The 14331-nt window shown below is 43.8% G+C and overlaps 2 protein-coding genes across 2 annotated transcripts in view; both read right to left on the reverse strand.

Moving 5' to 3' along the window:
- Positions 1-1562: 1562 nt before the first annotated feature.
- nfkbil1 (nuclear factor of kappa light polypeptide gene enhancer in B-cells inhibitor-like 1) lies at positions 1563-4451 on the reverse strand. Its single transcript, XM_030066165.1, has 4 exons — positions 4067-4451; positions 3862-3974; positions 3248-3359; positions 1563-3167 (listed from the first exon to the last, which is right to left on the reverse strand). Exons 1-4 carry the CDS (start codon positions 4338-4340, stop codon positions 2578-2580), a joined length of 1089 nt encoding a protein of 362 aa, XP_029922025.1. The 5' UTR covers positions 4341-4451; the 3' UTR covers positions 1563-2577.
- A 5579-nt stretch (positions 4452-10030) lies between these two features.
- Positions 10031-14331, reverse strand: part of LOC115368719 (apelin receptor B-like) — a 28518-nt gene continuing 24217 nt past the window's right edge. Inside the window, exon 10 of the mRNA XM_030065027.1 lies at positions 10031-12015. Coding sequence (XP_029920887.1) covers positions 10942-12015 — 1074 coding nt within the window. The 3' untranslated portion in view covers positions 10031-10941. The remainder of the gene's footprint in view (positions 12016-14331) is intronic.

Consider the following 14331-nt stretch of genomic DNA (forward strand, 5'->3'; position numbering starts at 1 on the left):
ATATGACCCTAAGAGCCTACAGAGCTCTGAGCATTTCTACAGCTGAGACAAAAGGCCTGTTTAGACAGATGAGTGAAGGCAATGATTGATGGAATTATTAATTTGGAATATACAAGAAATTCCACACTCTCGATCTCAACAAAAACTATATTATTATTGTTATTAATTATTATTATTATTGTTGTTGTTGTTGTTGAAACTAAAAAAAATAACACACAAACACATTCAATTAAATACCTATTATGCTTTAAAAACGCCTTTAAAATACTGAGAGAGAAAGTGTGGCCTGATAGGGGGGTTAACATCAAACCTGGCAACCAGCGCATCCTCTGTTCCATCATTGAAAGCGGGCCGACCATCTGCCTTGTCTTTGTGTGTGGCAGGCCGGGTTCGGGGGTAGCACTGACTGGGCTGTTTTTTTTTTTTTGTAATGTAATATTAATGAGAAATAAACCGCTGTCTGGTTTGAACAGGGCCGTCAAATGTCACGAGCTGCTTCCGGGACTGTTTGTCAGGGAATGTCGCTGTGCGTAACGACACGGGGCTCGTGCAAACAGCGGCGTCATGACGGTCCAGGCAGAGCCACGTCTCTGTACATGGAGACGCTGCTGCTCTCTGCTCTCTAATCCGCTTTAAGAGATCAAGCCCGGTCAAAATGACATACATGCAACAAAATAATGACAAACTATGGCTTTAACCGATAGAGATGTAAAAAGAAATGTAAAATGTTGTAGCCTGTATCAGAGGACTGATTTTCATATATCTCAAACTGTGTTTTCAATAGGCTTTCAATGGGCGTTTTCTTTCTTTCTTTTTCTTTCTTTTTTTTATCACAAATTTGAATTCCAATTTTCAATTTCAACACACACCACATACAGCGTTTCTTTGGGGTGGATGGTGACCCACATGATCTTTCCCTGTCACACTCTGGCTGATTATGTCTATTTATTGCAGATCTGTGGTTCATGGTCTTAAGCGCAACTTCCTGTTTGGACACTTAACTTCTGCATTCCTCTAATCATCTGGACATTTGGTCAAATGTCATAATTAGCACCCAAATTTACTCTCATCACTGTTAAGTAATCTAGGGGGGAAATACATTTTGAACACCATTCAGTGCTTTACTTCCACTTACAAGGTTTCCTTTTTGTTTTTACTTGCTTATTTATTTATTGTCACAGCAGCACCACGAAAGAAAGCATTTTTGGCCTTTTGGCATCCATTGGCCACCCTAAGATTGTCAGTTTTTCCTATTTTTTTTTTTTTTAATCATTTCTGAGCTTCTGAAGCAAACACACCAGAGCCTTATAACAGCTCATTTCCACCAAACTCACAAAGACAACATCAGCACAAAAACAGCAAGTAAATGCTCACTGACGGACACTGTCTGGTTACTTTAGTTATTGCTCACATATCACAACAATATGCTCTGGATAGACGTGCTTTCATTCTCCCTTTTTCCCACATCAGATGGTTTTTATAGGTGGACAGGACTAAAGGAAGGATGTGTCACTTGGAAGAGTGCAAACCAGATTTCCACACTCATTCCATTTACTTTGTCAGTCACAGACCTGGCAGTCTCTCGAGTGTATGTTGGTGTGAATATGTCACACACCAGGTTGAAGAAAGATTTGAACATTTTTAGGTGTTTATTACTTGGGCCACCTCTTGTAGATTTGGCCTCTGCTGCATGTATGCATTTTTTTTTTTGCCTGTGACAAAACAATCTTTAAATAAATGTACCCAGTAAACCAGAGCAAAATGACCACAAGTAGCTTTGGTAAGGATATATTTATACAACATGTTACTGCAAAATGCAAGAACAGGAAATGTACAAATGTAGTTTGACTTGCAAACTGTGGAGTAAATGTGTATATGCTTAGTGGGACAGACATTCAAATTTCCCTAGGCAAATGCCCATGAGAGCCATTACACTGCAAGCACACTGTAACTAAACATATTTTCATCACAACTTGAATCAGATGAGGATAAGAGCTACCTCATGTTCACTACTGCAGTGGTTCTTAAATGGGGGTGTGTTGGAGCACTGCAGGGGGTACGCAAGATTCTTTTAAAAGCTGCCACTGAAATGATTAGCCCGTGCTACAATTAGGTCAATAAAAAAGTTTGATAAACCACATTTTATATTCAGTGTTCCCTCTGATGTTAGTTCACTATGACTGGGAAGCTAACACACATATCCAGAAAACAGATGAGTGGTTGAAACGCAGCAGTGATCCAGCTGAAAACAAGGAGGACGAAGAGAAAAAGAAGCAAAAACAGAAACAAAATCTCCTCAGTATCAGGTTGTTGTTTCACACACTGATGGAGCTGGGCTGGAACTCTGCATACAGAATTTCCTTTCTACTGTTTTTTGTTACACTGGTCAGGGGGTACCACTGCACTACTGCAATGAAGTGTCAATGTGCATGATTTGAACTTAATGTGTTCAAGTTTACCAGAGTATTTCTAAATGAATAAATTAACAGAAATTGTCTTCATGTAGTTTTCCCATATTTATTGTGACATCTGTCCATCAGCCTTCTACTTCCTGTATGTTACACAATATTATGAATGTCAGGCCCTCAGGCTGTGAGCCAGTCTGTTGAGCTCCTGTGAGAGAGCCGTGACTGTGTCTAAGATCCTCTGCCGGTCCTTCTCCTCCAGCCGGGCCTCACAGCGCTGGGCAAACTTATCAGGGTGCCAAAGTGCCTGCTGTTGCCGGAGCCGCTTACGAAACACCGCCACGTCCTTCCGGTCAACGCCGTGCAGCATCACGTCCACCATTTCCTGCACTGTGCCCCGCGGGGCCGGCCAAGGGATGTCACCGTAACTCAGCTTTGTGCTGCTTGCCGAGGAGCCACTGTGGAACGTGGCCGCACACCTCTCTTCATAACGCCGCTTCTTCCCCTGCCGAGTCTCTTCCTCTTTGCGTGCTGCTCGAGCCAGATACTCTGCGTGTTCCCTCTGCAGCCTGTCCAGCAGCTCCTTGTTGCTCTGCTCCTCCCGCTCTCTCTCTTCCTTAGCCTTCTTCTTTCTCCCTCCAGACGACGATGCTGCCAGCCTCTGAGCTTCGGCATGCTTTTTCTTATAGTATTCTTCTCTAACACGGTCAGCCCAGTCACCAAAGTCTTCCTCGTCATCATCAACAGGGAGGAAATCATCAGCTGCGAGACAAACACAGCACTGTTACCGACAGATCCATTCAAAGCAAAACTCTGGAGGAAAAAGTGGGATTCAGCCTTACCATCGTACACTCCAAAGCTTTCACAGAACTCATCCTCGCATTCCCCAAAGAGCTTCTCCAGCCACTCCTTCTCAGGGTCGGCTTCAGGTGGACTGCTCGTGTTTGCTGCCGGCTTTAAAGAAAACAAACAAATAACAATAGTATGTCTGTTCCATTTTTTTTTTTTTTCATTTTTATATATTGTAAAAGACATGACCAACAGTGGTAGTGATCAAACATGGGTCTGCAAGTGTGAATTAATAGTTTATATTGTGGGGTGGGTGTCACGATGTCTAATTAAGTATTTTTCTATGATGTTTTCTTTTTATGCTATTTTCTATGATGTTTTCTTATGCTGTGTTTTCTGTGATGTTTTTATGCTGTGTTTTTTTCTGTCGTTGCTGTATTCTGTATTTATTTTTACTGTAAGGCGACCTTGAGTGCCATGAAAGGCGCCATAACAAATAAAATGTATTATTATTATTATTATTACTCAGTGATGAGAAAAGTGATAAGTAATGACAATGGATCACCCTAAAAATCGTGACTTTTTTTTTTTTTTTTTTTTTTTTAATTAGAGTAAGGATTAAGGCTCACAATGTGATGAATGGTACAGAAGTCTTCTACATGCCCACCTTCGTGTCTCTCATCCACCTGAGCAGGTCCTCGGGTGTCACTCCAGCTTTGTTGTGAACCGTCATGGCTTCCGGGCAGCTCTTCCGGAGAGGCACGACGAGGTCATCGTAAGCTACAGAGGGAAACAATACAAAAGCTCAGCCTAAACGTCCCGGCTCTCTTCCTTACCGGCCTCACACACACACACACCCCGACTCTCCTCACCTCTCTTCCCGTGTTTCAGAGCCTTGTTGGCCGCAACGTGTAGCGCCGTGTCGTCGTTGCGGTCCTTCAGCAGCACGTCGGCTCCGTGTTGGAGCAGCAGCCGGAGGACGGCGTCGTCTCTGAGGGAGCAGGCCAGGTGCAGCGGGCCTCTCTGCCTCTTGCCCTGCCTGAAGTTCACGTCGAGCCCGGGGTGTTTACGCAAATACGACTTCAGCTTCAGCAGCCCGCCTTCTTCCACGTACTTCCACACTCGTTTCTGTTCACGAGACGCCATAATGTCGACCGGCTAACCGCGGCGGACACTAACAAGTTTAGTTTGTGTTGTTTTAGGAGACTTTTAATAATCGCATAACCGTCGAGATATGTAAACCCAGCTGACAGTTTGTGGTCCGGTTCTTTTATAATTCCGCCGGTAACGACTCTGACACAAAGGTTCCGGGGAGGTGAGGTCCCCGTGCTGCCGCTAGGGGTCAGCATAACGTTGTCAAAGCAGGCTTGGAGAGAAAAGCGGTGCTGCGATCCAGGACAGACACAGTCCCTCTGCTGTGTCCCCCTCTTCCGAGCCTGATGGGCAAACACACAGTCCTACAGTCATCCAGCACAATTCCGCTCAGATAAACCAAGAGAGGGGACAGTCTGGCTTCACAGTGAAGTTTTTCATACTTAGAGTATTCATACTTCATGACTTCCAGCGCCATCTCTTATGTCGCTAATTAATCCGCTGCTCTGTGGGTCTCCTTGTCATGAAAGGCTTTTCAACATACCACCTGTCAGGAAGAGATAATGTAAAGACGTCATCTGTGTGGGCTTGTGTGTGTGTGTGTGTGTGTGTGTGTGTGTGTGTGTGTGTGTGTGTGTGTGTGTGTGTGTGTGTGTTTGGACAGAGTTTGAATTTTAGCAAGCTTTTATTGGACAGTTTAAAGTGTAGTTAAAATTTTCATTCGGGCCTATAGTGATACATGTGCAGTTGTGTCACTATAGTGAACACACTAACATATTGTAAATAAATAACCAAAACAGCGAAGGATCTGCAACCCCCCCCCCCCCCCCCCCCCCCCCACACACACACACACACACACACCACCACCACTTTGCATACTGCATTCTTATAAAGCCAGAGCATCTAAACCCCCCCCCAAGTTCCCTCTTGCCAAATAAGAAAAGCTAGAGTCTAACAGTTCGAAAGTCCAGTTTCAGTCTTGTGCTTGGCAATTGCATAATAGAGAGAGAGAGGGAGAGAGAGAGAGAGAGGTTAGTGTGGCAGCAGCCTGTTGTTACAGGGGCTGGCTAAATCTGCAGCAACAATAACAGCCCAGTTGCAAAGCAAATTGCTAGGCCATGGTGATAGTGCCACTAAGAAATCCCCCAGTCTGCTAAACGTTAAATTATCCAGTGCAGCTTAGTGTTGCTGACCCGCGGCGACACTGTGGGCCCTCGAAATAAATTTGTGATCTGCACCTCGGTTATTGATTGAATAAATAAAGTACTTTGCATTGCAGCCCTGGATGTTGTACGTCCCTGAGTGCTTGCTCGATTGCATGCTCATTTGCGCGGCGATCTTTACCTGTGATGTTTAAATAAGTGCAGCTGAGCCTCTGAACTGGCTCGGTCTTGGGTCGGATGACAGGGCGTCCATTTAGGTTCGCGATGAGCCTTGGGGAGGGAATGGTGTTCTGTTCCAAGAGCACAATGGAGAGGATAGAGGAGGGAATGAAGGGGCACTTTGTCTCCGGTGAAGAGGATGATCTGCTCAGAGACTCACATAACCGAAGATCCGGAGTCATCCAGAGCACGGGCACTTCCACTCCCTTTGCCGTCGGAAACGACGTGTCTCCACTAACGATACCCCTCTTGTGTGAGTGCCTTTGAAATGTCTGCCATTTAAAAAGAGAGAAAAAGAGGTCTAATTTGTCACCTCAGGTGTTTGTGTCACATGCATACAGCAGATTCTCAGGTGTCTTAGGTTTTGAGTTATATTTTCTTATTTATTACAGTATAGATATTCTATGTCACACCTTCGCAGGCAAGATTACTTTTTACATCTGTGGGAGTAATTCCTTACATAATCAATGCACAAAAGTGGCTTCAGCAGGCACCCTTGTCTCCTGTGAGGTCAGGCAGACTGCATCTCTTGCAGGGAGGGCTGAAGCAGAAAGATGCCTCTGAAAGACAGGATATCCCCGGACAGGAACCCCTACCTTGCCGGCCTCCCTCTTGACTTTCCTGCAGGGCCTGCTGACTCTATCCTGTCCATGAGGTCTGTCGCTCCCCAGGGAGGGTGCAGGGAGGAGTGCTGCACGGCTGGCAGCAGGAAGCCGAGGGTCCTCCAAGACGCTCCAGGGGTCACCTCCCCATCCTACCGCAGTCTTGCCAGACCTGGTTCCAAGTCCGGTCTGCAGCCTGTGTTGCCCTGCCCTCATTGTTTAGACGGAGCAGAAACGTGCTCACGCTTCCTGTGCCTATTTTCAGCACGACCTGGTTTATTGGGTTCTGATTTATGATTGCTAGACATGTGCTTCTCACACAGGCCTGGCCGCATGCCTGTTTTGAAACAATGCAATGGCAAGTGCTATTTGCCACTCATTGATATGCATATGAGGGTGGGAGTTAAGGTGGGCTCCACACCTATAGAAACCTCTGCCAGTTCCTAATCACCTTGGCCTTTCATCCATATTGATATACATTATCATGTGAATAAGGCACATATCCAGTCTAGCAAAGAAAAGAAAATAACCGTTATGCATTCTTTGTGCAGAGTTTGCAAAGTATTTGTGGAGGATTATCTCCAAAGACAGATAGGGGTCCAGTTTTGGTATCGGTCTGCCCAATCTCAGCCGGTTTCTTCATGAACAGCTGGGACACTCAAGTCTAGTTAAGACTTGCTCACATTAACATATTCAGTCTGTGTTTCTCCTAGGCTGCATTTTATTCAAACTGAAACAGATTTAGTTGGTCTGAAATCATTTGCAAAGAATGTCTAACAGAACTATATAGGTGTTGTGTTGTAGGGCGGCACTTGCCAGATAAAATGTTTGCATTTTATGTTTTTGCAAACCAAGGATACACTGAAATGTTATGTTTTCAAGTATCATATCATGAGTGATAAATAGCAGGTTAGGAGGAAGATGTAGTGGTGGATGTTACAGTCAGCAGGACTTTTCCAGACCGGCTCGAGTGCCATGTCAAGCAAGAGCTGCGTTTGTTTAAGGTTAGTTAGCCATTATTAGCAAATGTCAGCTAAAGTTTTGTAACATTAATCATGACATTTTCCAAACCTTAACGATGATGATGAGCATTTCCCTAACCTTAAGCAGGTAGTTTTGGTGGCTAATGAAGCTAATGAAGCAAATCAAAGTGGCTAAAGTAGCTATGACAGTGATGCAGGCTCCACCAGATTGACTGTACGTCTTAATGACGATATGTAACATATTTTTGACTCAAAAACGCTGACATTTCAAAGTATGTGTTGGTTTGCAGAATCATAAAATGGCAACATTTTATTGTGGCGGCTGGGTTGCTCGGGGTCAACAAAAGGGCACTGAGGCTTAATTAGTAGGATGAATATGTGTTGTGTATGTGTCCTGTTATTTTACGGTCCAGTACATTTTTTTACCAGCAGTGTTTTTAGACAACAATGACGCCTGTCTTTACCCAGACGGAGCTGCTGTGGTCTTCTTGCTGCAGAGCTGGTTAAAGACGCAAATATGAATGCAGACTTTACCTACACAATATGACAGGATGTGCACCCCATGAGCAACATAATTATTAATATGCATCATTTTACCATCTGATTGCAACAAACACTAAAAGCTTAATTACATCTGCCTGTGATCTGTCTAGATAGCTGCTCTGCTGTTTGTCGTGTCTTAGACAAGGAAAATGAGGCGGTTTGTTCCCCGGGGATTCCCCATGGTGAGGCTGCCTCTGTGGATAGACACACTTCATTTTCACACTCTGTTATTACAGAGGAATGAAAACATTTGCATAATCATTTCTGAACAGTCATCCCAGGCAAACAACCAGCACAGTGGATCAAAGGGGGGTAAGTCATATTTCTCTCATAAATCTAACACTTTCTTTTTAGCTTAGTGAAATAGCTCTCCTCGGCACACGCAAGGTTCATACTGAGAAAGGCTTGTAACGTGATCACATGACTTTCATAAAACTTGAAAAACCGTGAATATAATCTGTGCAGATTGTGTTTCACAGTGGTCTTTGATTCTGATGCTGACAGGTGGAGGATGAAGTGAGGAGTCCACCAGTGTGAGAAGAGTTGTGTTAATTTAAGTACCACTGCACAAATTTTGCAAATGTACTGCGAATGCGATTTGACCATTGAAACATTTTATTCCTAAATGTGCATCAGTTCTGCCACACCGTTTCACTTGCTGCTGGGACCAGTTTGAAGTGTAATTTTAGGAGGACTGTGACTGTAAAGACAGGTCATCTACAGATACAGAAACAACCTGGCTTTCATGAAATTTCCTGTCTGCACTGCAAAAACGGAAAAATCTTACCAAGATTATTTGTCTTATTTCAAGTCAAAAATGTCTTATTTCTAGTCAAAATATCTCATTACACTTAAAATAAGACATGATCACCTCAGAAGTAAATTGTTTTTAGACAGTTTTCACTTGTTTCAAGTGAAAATTCACTTGTTTCAAGTGAAAATTTGCTTGTTTCATTGGCAAAATTTGCCAGTGGAAAAAGTGAAAATTCACTTGAAATAAGTGAAAATTAGCTAGAAACAAGAAACAAATTTTGCCAATGAAACAAGCAAATTTTCACTTGAAACAAGAGACAATTGTCTAAAAACAAGTTACTTCTGAGGTGATCATGTCTTATTTTAAGTGTAATGAGATATTTTGACTAGGAATAAGACATTTTTGACTTGAAATAAGACAAATAATCTTGGTAAGATTTTGAGTTTTTGCAGTGTGAAATGAACCAATATTGGACAAACATTTTTTTTTGGGAGAAAATTCAGATATGCGTTTTACAAAAACTGTGTTTGCATGTCTTGACCCTGATGAGATTATGGGGCTGAGTTGGTGATGAAGGAGGCCGAATGAATGTGCCTGCAGCTGTTAGATTCCTTAACCTTCCATGACAAGGAGTTTTAACAGTAAAAGGATATCACCCCGTTGAAGAGGCAGGGGTGAGGTTTTCCACCAAGGGGGTGTTCTGCTTTGACGTTTGGAGACAAACAGGTCAGAATTATCCCCAAAGCCACGTTAGATGTCGTGTAAGTGTAATTCTTTCAGACTAAGCCATCACTGCTCCGCTGCTCCACGGTGTTTACGGGAACAAGTGGTCTAACCCTAGCAGAAATGAATAACCCAGGATTAAGAGGCCAATCCCTCTGTCTCCCTGCTGTTCCTGATTATGTCCTGTAAAAAGCTCATTACAGCCAAAAGTGCATCATTGGATTGTAATGTAAAGCTCACCAACTTGCTCTACGTATGGTGTTTGTTTGCCCAAGACGTTTGGCAATACTTAATGGATTAAACTGAGCACAGAGAGCAGTTTGGGGGTAGAGATAACACAGTAACTAATCACTTGGAATTAAAATGACACATTTTAGATGCATTTTTGCACTTGTATTCATTTAACACAACTTATAAAGGAAAAAATATGTTCAACGGGACAAGACAAATGTCCTTTATCTAATTTAGAACCTTTTGTATTTGGTGATCATGTGCGAGGGAATTGTAAGAGGCCAAACACAAACTCGCTGGAAGAGGGAAATAGGAGTCAAACATGCATTTCCTGCAGACATTTGCTTTGATTTGGGCCCCATGAAACACAATGGGAGGGAGGCTGCCCCCCCTCAGCGGTGTACTAACAGGAAGAAGCACATTCAGAGAATTCGAGAAAAGACATTCCAACGAGACTTTGCAAGCTGTCGCAAGCAACAGAGAGAGAGAGAGCAGGGAGGACGATTTTGGTACAAGGCACCTTTTTATTACAAATCATAAACATCACAAAATAATGCGTATTCACAATATGCTTTCGCGTATTTGTCGACAAATTCATGTCACTCAGCAAGCACACACAAACTCATCCCTTCACATCCACACACACACACATACACAGGCGTGAACACACACACACTCTAGCAGACTGTCAAAGCAGTCACCATTTAATTGGGGCCTGAAAACATTTGTCAGCTGCCATCTGTCTGTCTGTCTGTCTGGGACCCCCACCCCCTTCCACCATGCCCCCGTCTCTCCTTACAACACTATTATCAGACTCAACACCTCTTGCCGGCTAGCACACCCTTCCCACCCACCCACACACACACACACACACACACACACACACACATCACATTGTTGGTTGTGGTGCAGATAATACAAATTGAGTCAGGGAGCAGGAAGTCTACTGGACATCACACCTCAAGTGCTTACAAATGAGAACAAGAACAGCATGGGGAAATGCTCTTCGCCATCACTTGAATGGTGAGCTTCAGAGTTCAAAGCTCCAAAACGTTGCCTAAAGTCCACAGGAGGCCAAGAGAGACACGTGCTCCTTCGAACATACATTCCACTTTTTTCCAAAAACAAAATGTCTGCTGGATGTCTTCCTGCATCTTGGTCCCTTGTTTGAAGTTGATCAGCGTTGTGCCACACGTCCCTATCGCTGAACATGAGGTTGGGGTTCAAGGCTGTGGTTGGACCCAAACAACACAAACCTGGCTGGTTTGTTCGGTCACACGGGGGACTCGATGTGCTCACACATTTCAGTCCGCACAGTCAGAGGGAAGCAGAAGTGACTATGTGACCGTACGCTGCTGAATGTTTTGATTTACCTGCATCACTCAGGTGAAGACAAAACAGGATCGCCTCCTCCCCGGCATGCCTCTGGCCCTGCGGTCACACCTTCGTGGCCAGAGACTGGGCCTCTGTCTTCTGGGAGGACAGGGAGCTGGCGGGGCTCGCGTGCAGCGATTTCTTCAGGTTGAGCAGGCACAGGCACTGGGACCGAAAGCGCAGGTCGAAGAAGGCGTACAGGAACGGGTTGAGGCAGCTGTTGACGTAGGCCAGGCAGGTGGCGTACGGGTGAGCCAGCAGGAGGAAGCGCAGGAAGGCGCAGGTGCCGGGGGCCAGGTTCAGGTAGGACAGGGCGTCGGCGCTCTTCAGCACGTGGAAGGGCGTCCAGCAGGCCGCGAACACCACCACCAGCGTGGTGATGATCTTCAGCAACCTCCGCTTGCGTTGGTCCTCCTTGCGCAGGCTGTTGAAGTGGCGGGTGACTGTGCAGCCGATGAAACCGTAGCACACCATCATGGCTAAAAAAGGCAGCAGAAAGCCCAGGGCTGAGGAGGAGATGCTGAGGCCGGCCACCCACAGGTTCTCCTGCTCCTTGTCGGACACCACCAGGCTGAAGTCCATGCCGCAGGAGGTGCGGTTGCTCGTTAGATCGTACTTGGTGGTGCGGAAGATGAGAGTCGGGGCGGCCAGGAGCCCGGACAGCAGCCAGATCGCCGTCAGGGAGGCCCTCATGTGGCCACGGGTGCGGAGCTGGTTGCTGGACAGAGAGTGGACGATGGCCAGGTAGCGGTCGAAGCTCATGCAGGTGAGGCAGAAGACGCTGGCGTACATGTTGAGCAGGACGACGTAGCTGCTGATCTTGCAGAGGGCCACTCCGAAGGGCCAGTGGTAGCCCAGGGCGGTGTACACGGCCCACAGAGGCAGGGTGACCACGAAGGTGAGGTCGGCCAGGGCCAGGTTGCCTATGTAGACGTCGGCGGCCCGTCGCTTGCCCTGGGCCCGCCACACGGTGAAGATGACCACCCCGTTTCCAGAGAGGCCCAGGATGAAAATGAGCATGTAGAGCACCGGGATGACAGAGTACGAAGGCTCCCACTCCGAATAGTCACACATGGTCGAGTTCTCTGTCTCCTCGTAGTCGTAGTACTCATAAGGGTTCTCGGTTGGCAGCTCCATCTCCATTCTCTCTGGTCTGCTTATCCCTTTTGAAAGAAAAAAAAAAACTCTTGAATACAGATACCTCCAAAGTGGGCGAGAGCACTCTGAAGTCTGCTGCTGGATGGGAAAACTGTCTGCCCTTTATATCCCACCCCTCTATGTACCCTCCCAGGATGCCCCCCCCTTCCCCCTCCCTCACCCCTCCTCCTCTCTGCTCATTCACTGCACACACACCCACCATTCTCTCCATTCATTTGATATGTATCTGACTGCAGGGTGAAGAAAATTTTTATAAAAAGCCAGAGTGATAACAGAATGACTTAAAGGGTTGTACAGATGTACAGATAAAAAAAAGTAAAAAAAAAAAAAAAAAAAGGTAAAAAAAAAAAATAAATAAATAAAATAAAAAAAAAATGTATAAAGAGAGACAAATTAGGAAATATGCATCTGAAATTTAACTGGATGTTCATCTTTATTTGTTTTGAGGTTGTACATTTTTACTTAATGGGTTATTTTTGTTTTAAGTTGGAGATGATGGACCATCCAAGATTCCTATACATAAGAATTATATTCTTCTCCCTGCTCCTTTCTAATCATGAAAAGCATCAATTTGAAATATGTGTTGTGGATTTTTTTTGTACTAATTTCATATTGCATTATTGTGCATTTTCATGAAAGGAACAAATTAAAAAAATGAATGAATGAATAAATTGAAATAAGTTGAAATGCCAACAATAACTCATTTTTATTGACTACAGCAAGTAATCCTCTGACAAAAACAGAACTCAGTGTCAGTCTTTCAGGCATTTTTTTTTTTCTTCTTTGCCAAACACGATATTGCTACAAATGATCATTTCAAAGAATAAAAGTTAATTAAACGTGTTTTGACAGTATAACTCCAAGTCAAGCCCGGGCATGTCGTACTGCATGAAGTAGACAATTAGAACATCAATTCAGGGTCGTTCTGGCACTGGAGCACAGTGCTGAAATGTAAATAGGCTACACTATTTACATTTCAATGTCTGTTTTTTTTCTTGGCTGTACATGTTCAAACATGCACACAGCCACAAAATAAAGATGTCTTAAGGTTATGAGCTGTGCATACAAAGCCTATTTGTTCTGCCCTCGCAGTGCGTAAGCCACCTTTTGCAAAACTCGGCAGACAGATGACATCAGGAGGTGTGATTTGAAATAAGGCCAGTTGGAGACAAGTTTTCAGTTTGAAGGCAACGTCTTGTTTTGTCCTGAATTGTTTTTGCTTTCCTTCTTTTTATTCTGCAGAACTGTAATGAAATTACATGTACACAGAATGGAATGATTGGTTACAATGTGTTTTTAACTGTAAATATTTTAACTTTTTTTTTTTAAATCAAATAATAAATGAATTGAATAATGAATTATATGAATATGAACTGACAATGCAATTAATTAAGCAGCTAAACATTTATACACTAGCAGTCATGAACATATTTAACCACAACTGAATTAAATAGCTTAGCTTTTAGAAATATAACTCAACCATGAATTAGGATGCACAGGAAATGCATTAAACCTGCACAGAACATTATTTCTATGAACTGCACTGACATGCCATGAACTGTAATTGAAATGAACTAAACCAAACATTCCCAAAAATAAAGCACATGTTGCTTCTAATTTGCACCAATAATGTAAATCACTTGAGTGAAGAATAAGACACAGCATTGCTTCCTGAAACAGCCCATCCGATTGGTGATAATTAGCAACAAACACCACATGTTTTGAACACAGCAACATTACAGTTGGGCTCTGACAAAGGTCAAATAATCATGTCCCATCAGCACAAGCAATAAGCATGAAAGGATGACTTCCAGCCCTTTATTCAGCCAGATTTCCCCTCCAGAAAGGAGAGCTGCTCACTGGCAAAAGGGCAGGAAACTGTGCTGGCTGAATATCTAAAGGGGGAACCCATAGGTGTTGCTGTTTAGCAACCGCAGCTTGAAGAGCTTGACACTATTCCTTTTCCTCTTGTAAATTATAGAATGAAAACAAACATGCCTATAGAAATGTCTTGCGAGATATTCAACAGCCATTTCCCTTCCATCACAAGTTTTGAAAGACAAATTTCCAATATTAAAATGTCATTTAAGGTCAGTCAAGTCAGATTTAGTTTTATTCTGTATTAATGTGTTTAGATAATACTAATACTAATAATACCATTACTACTAATACTACTAATAATAATCACTATTATCATCAGTATAATAGATCTTTGTCACAGCAGGTAAACACAGATGTTGCTGATGACATGAATTCAGTTTTTGATTGGGTTTAGTTCTTTGAAAAGGTCTAGTG

This window comes from Myripristis murdjan, chromosome 12 (assembly GCF_902150065.1).
Source record: "Myripristis murdjan chromosome 12, fMyrMur1.1, whole genome shotgun sequence".
Taxonomy (NCBI): Eukaryota; Metazoa; Chordata; class Actinopteri; order Holocentriformes; family Holocentridae; genus Myripristis; species Myripristis murdjan.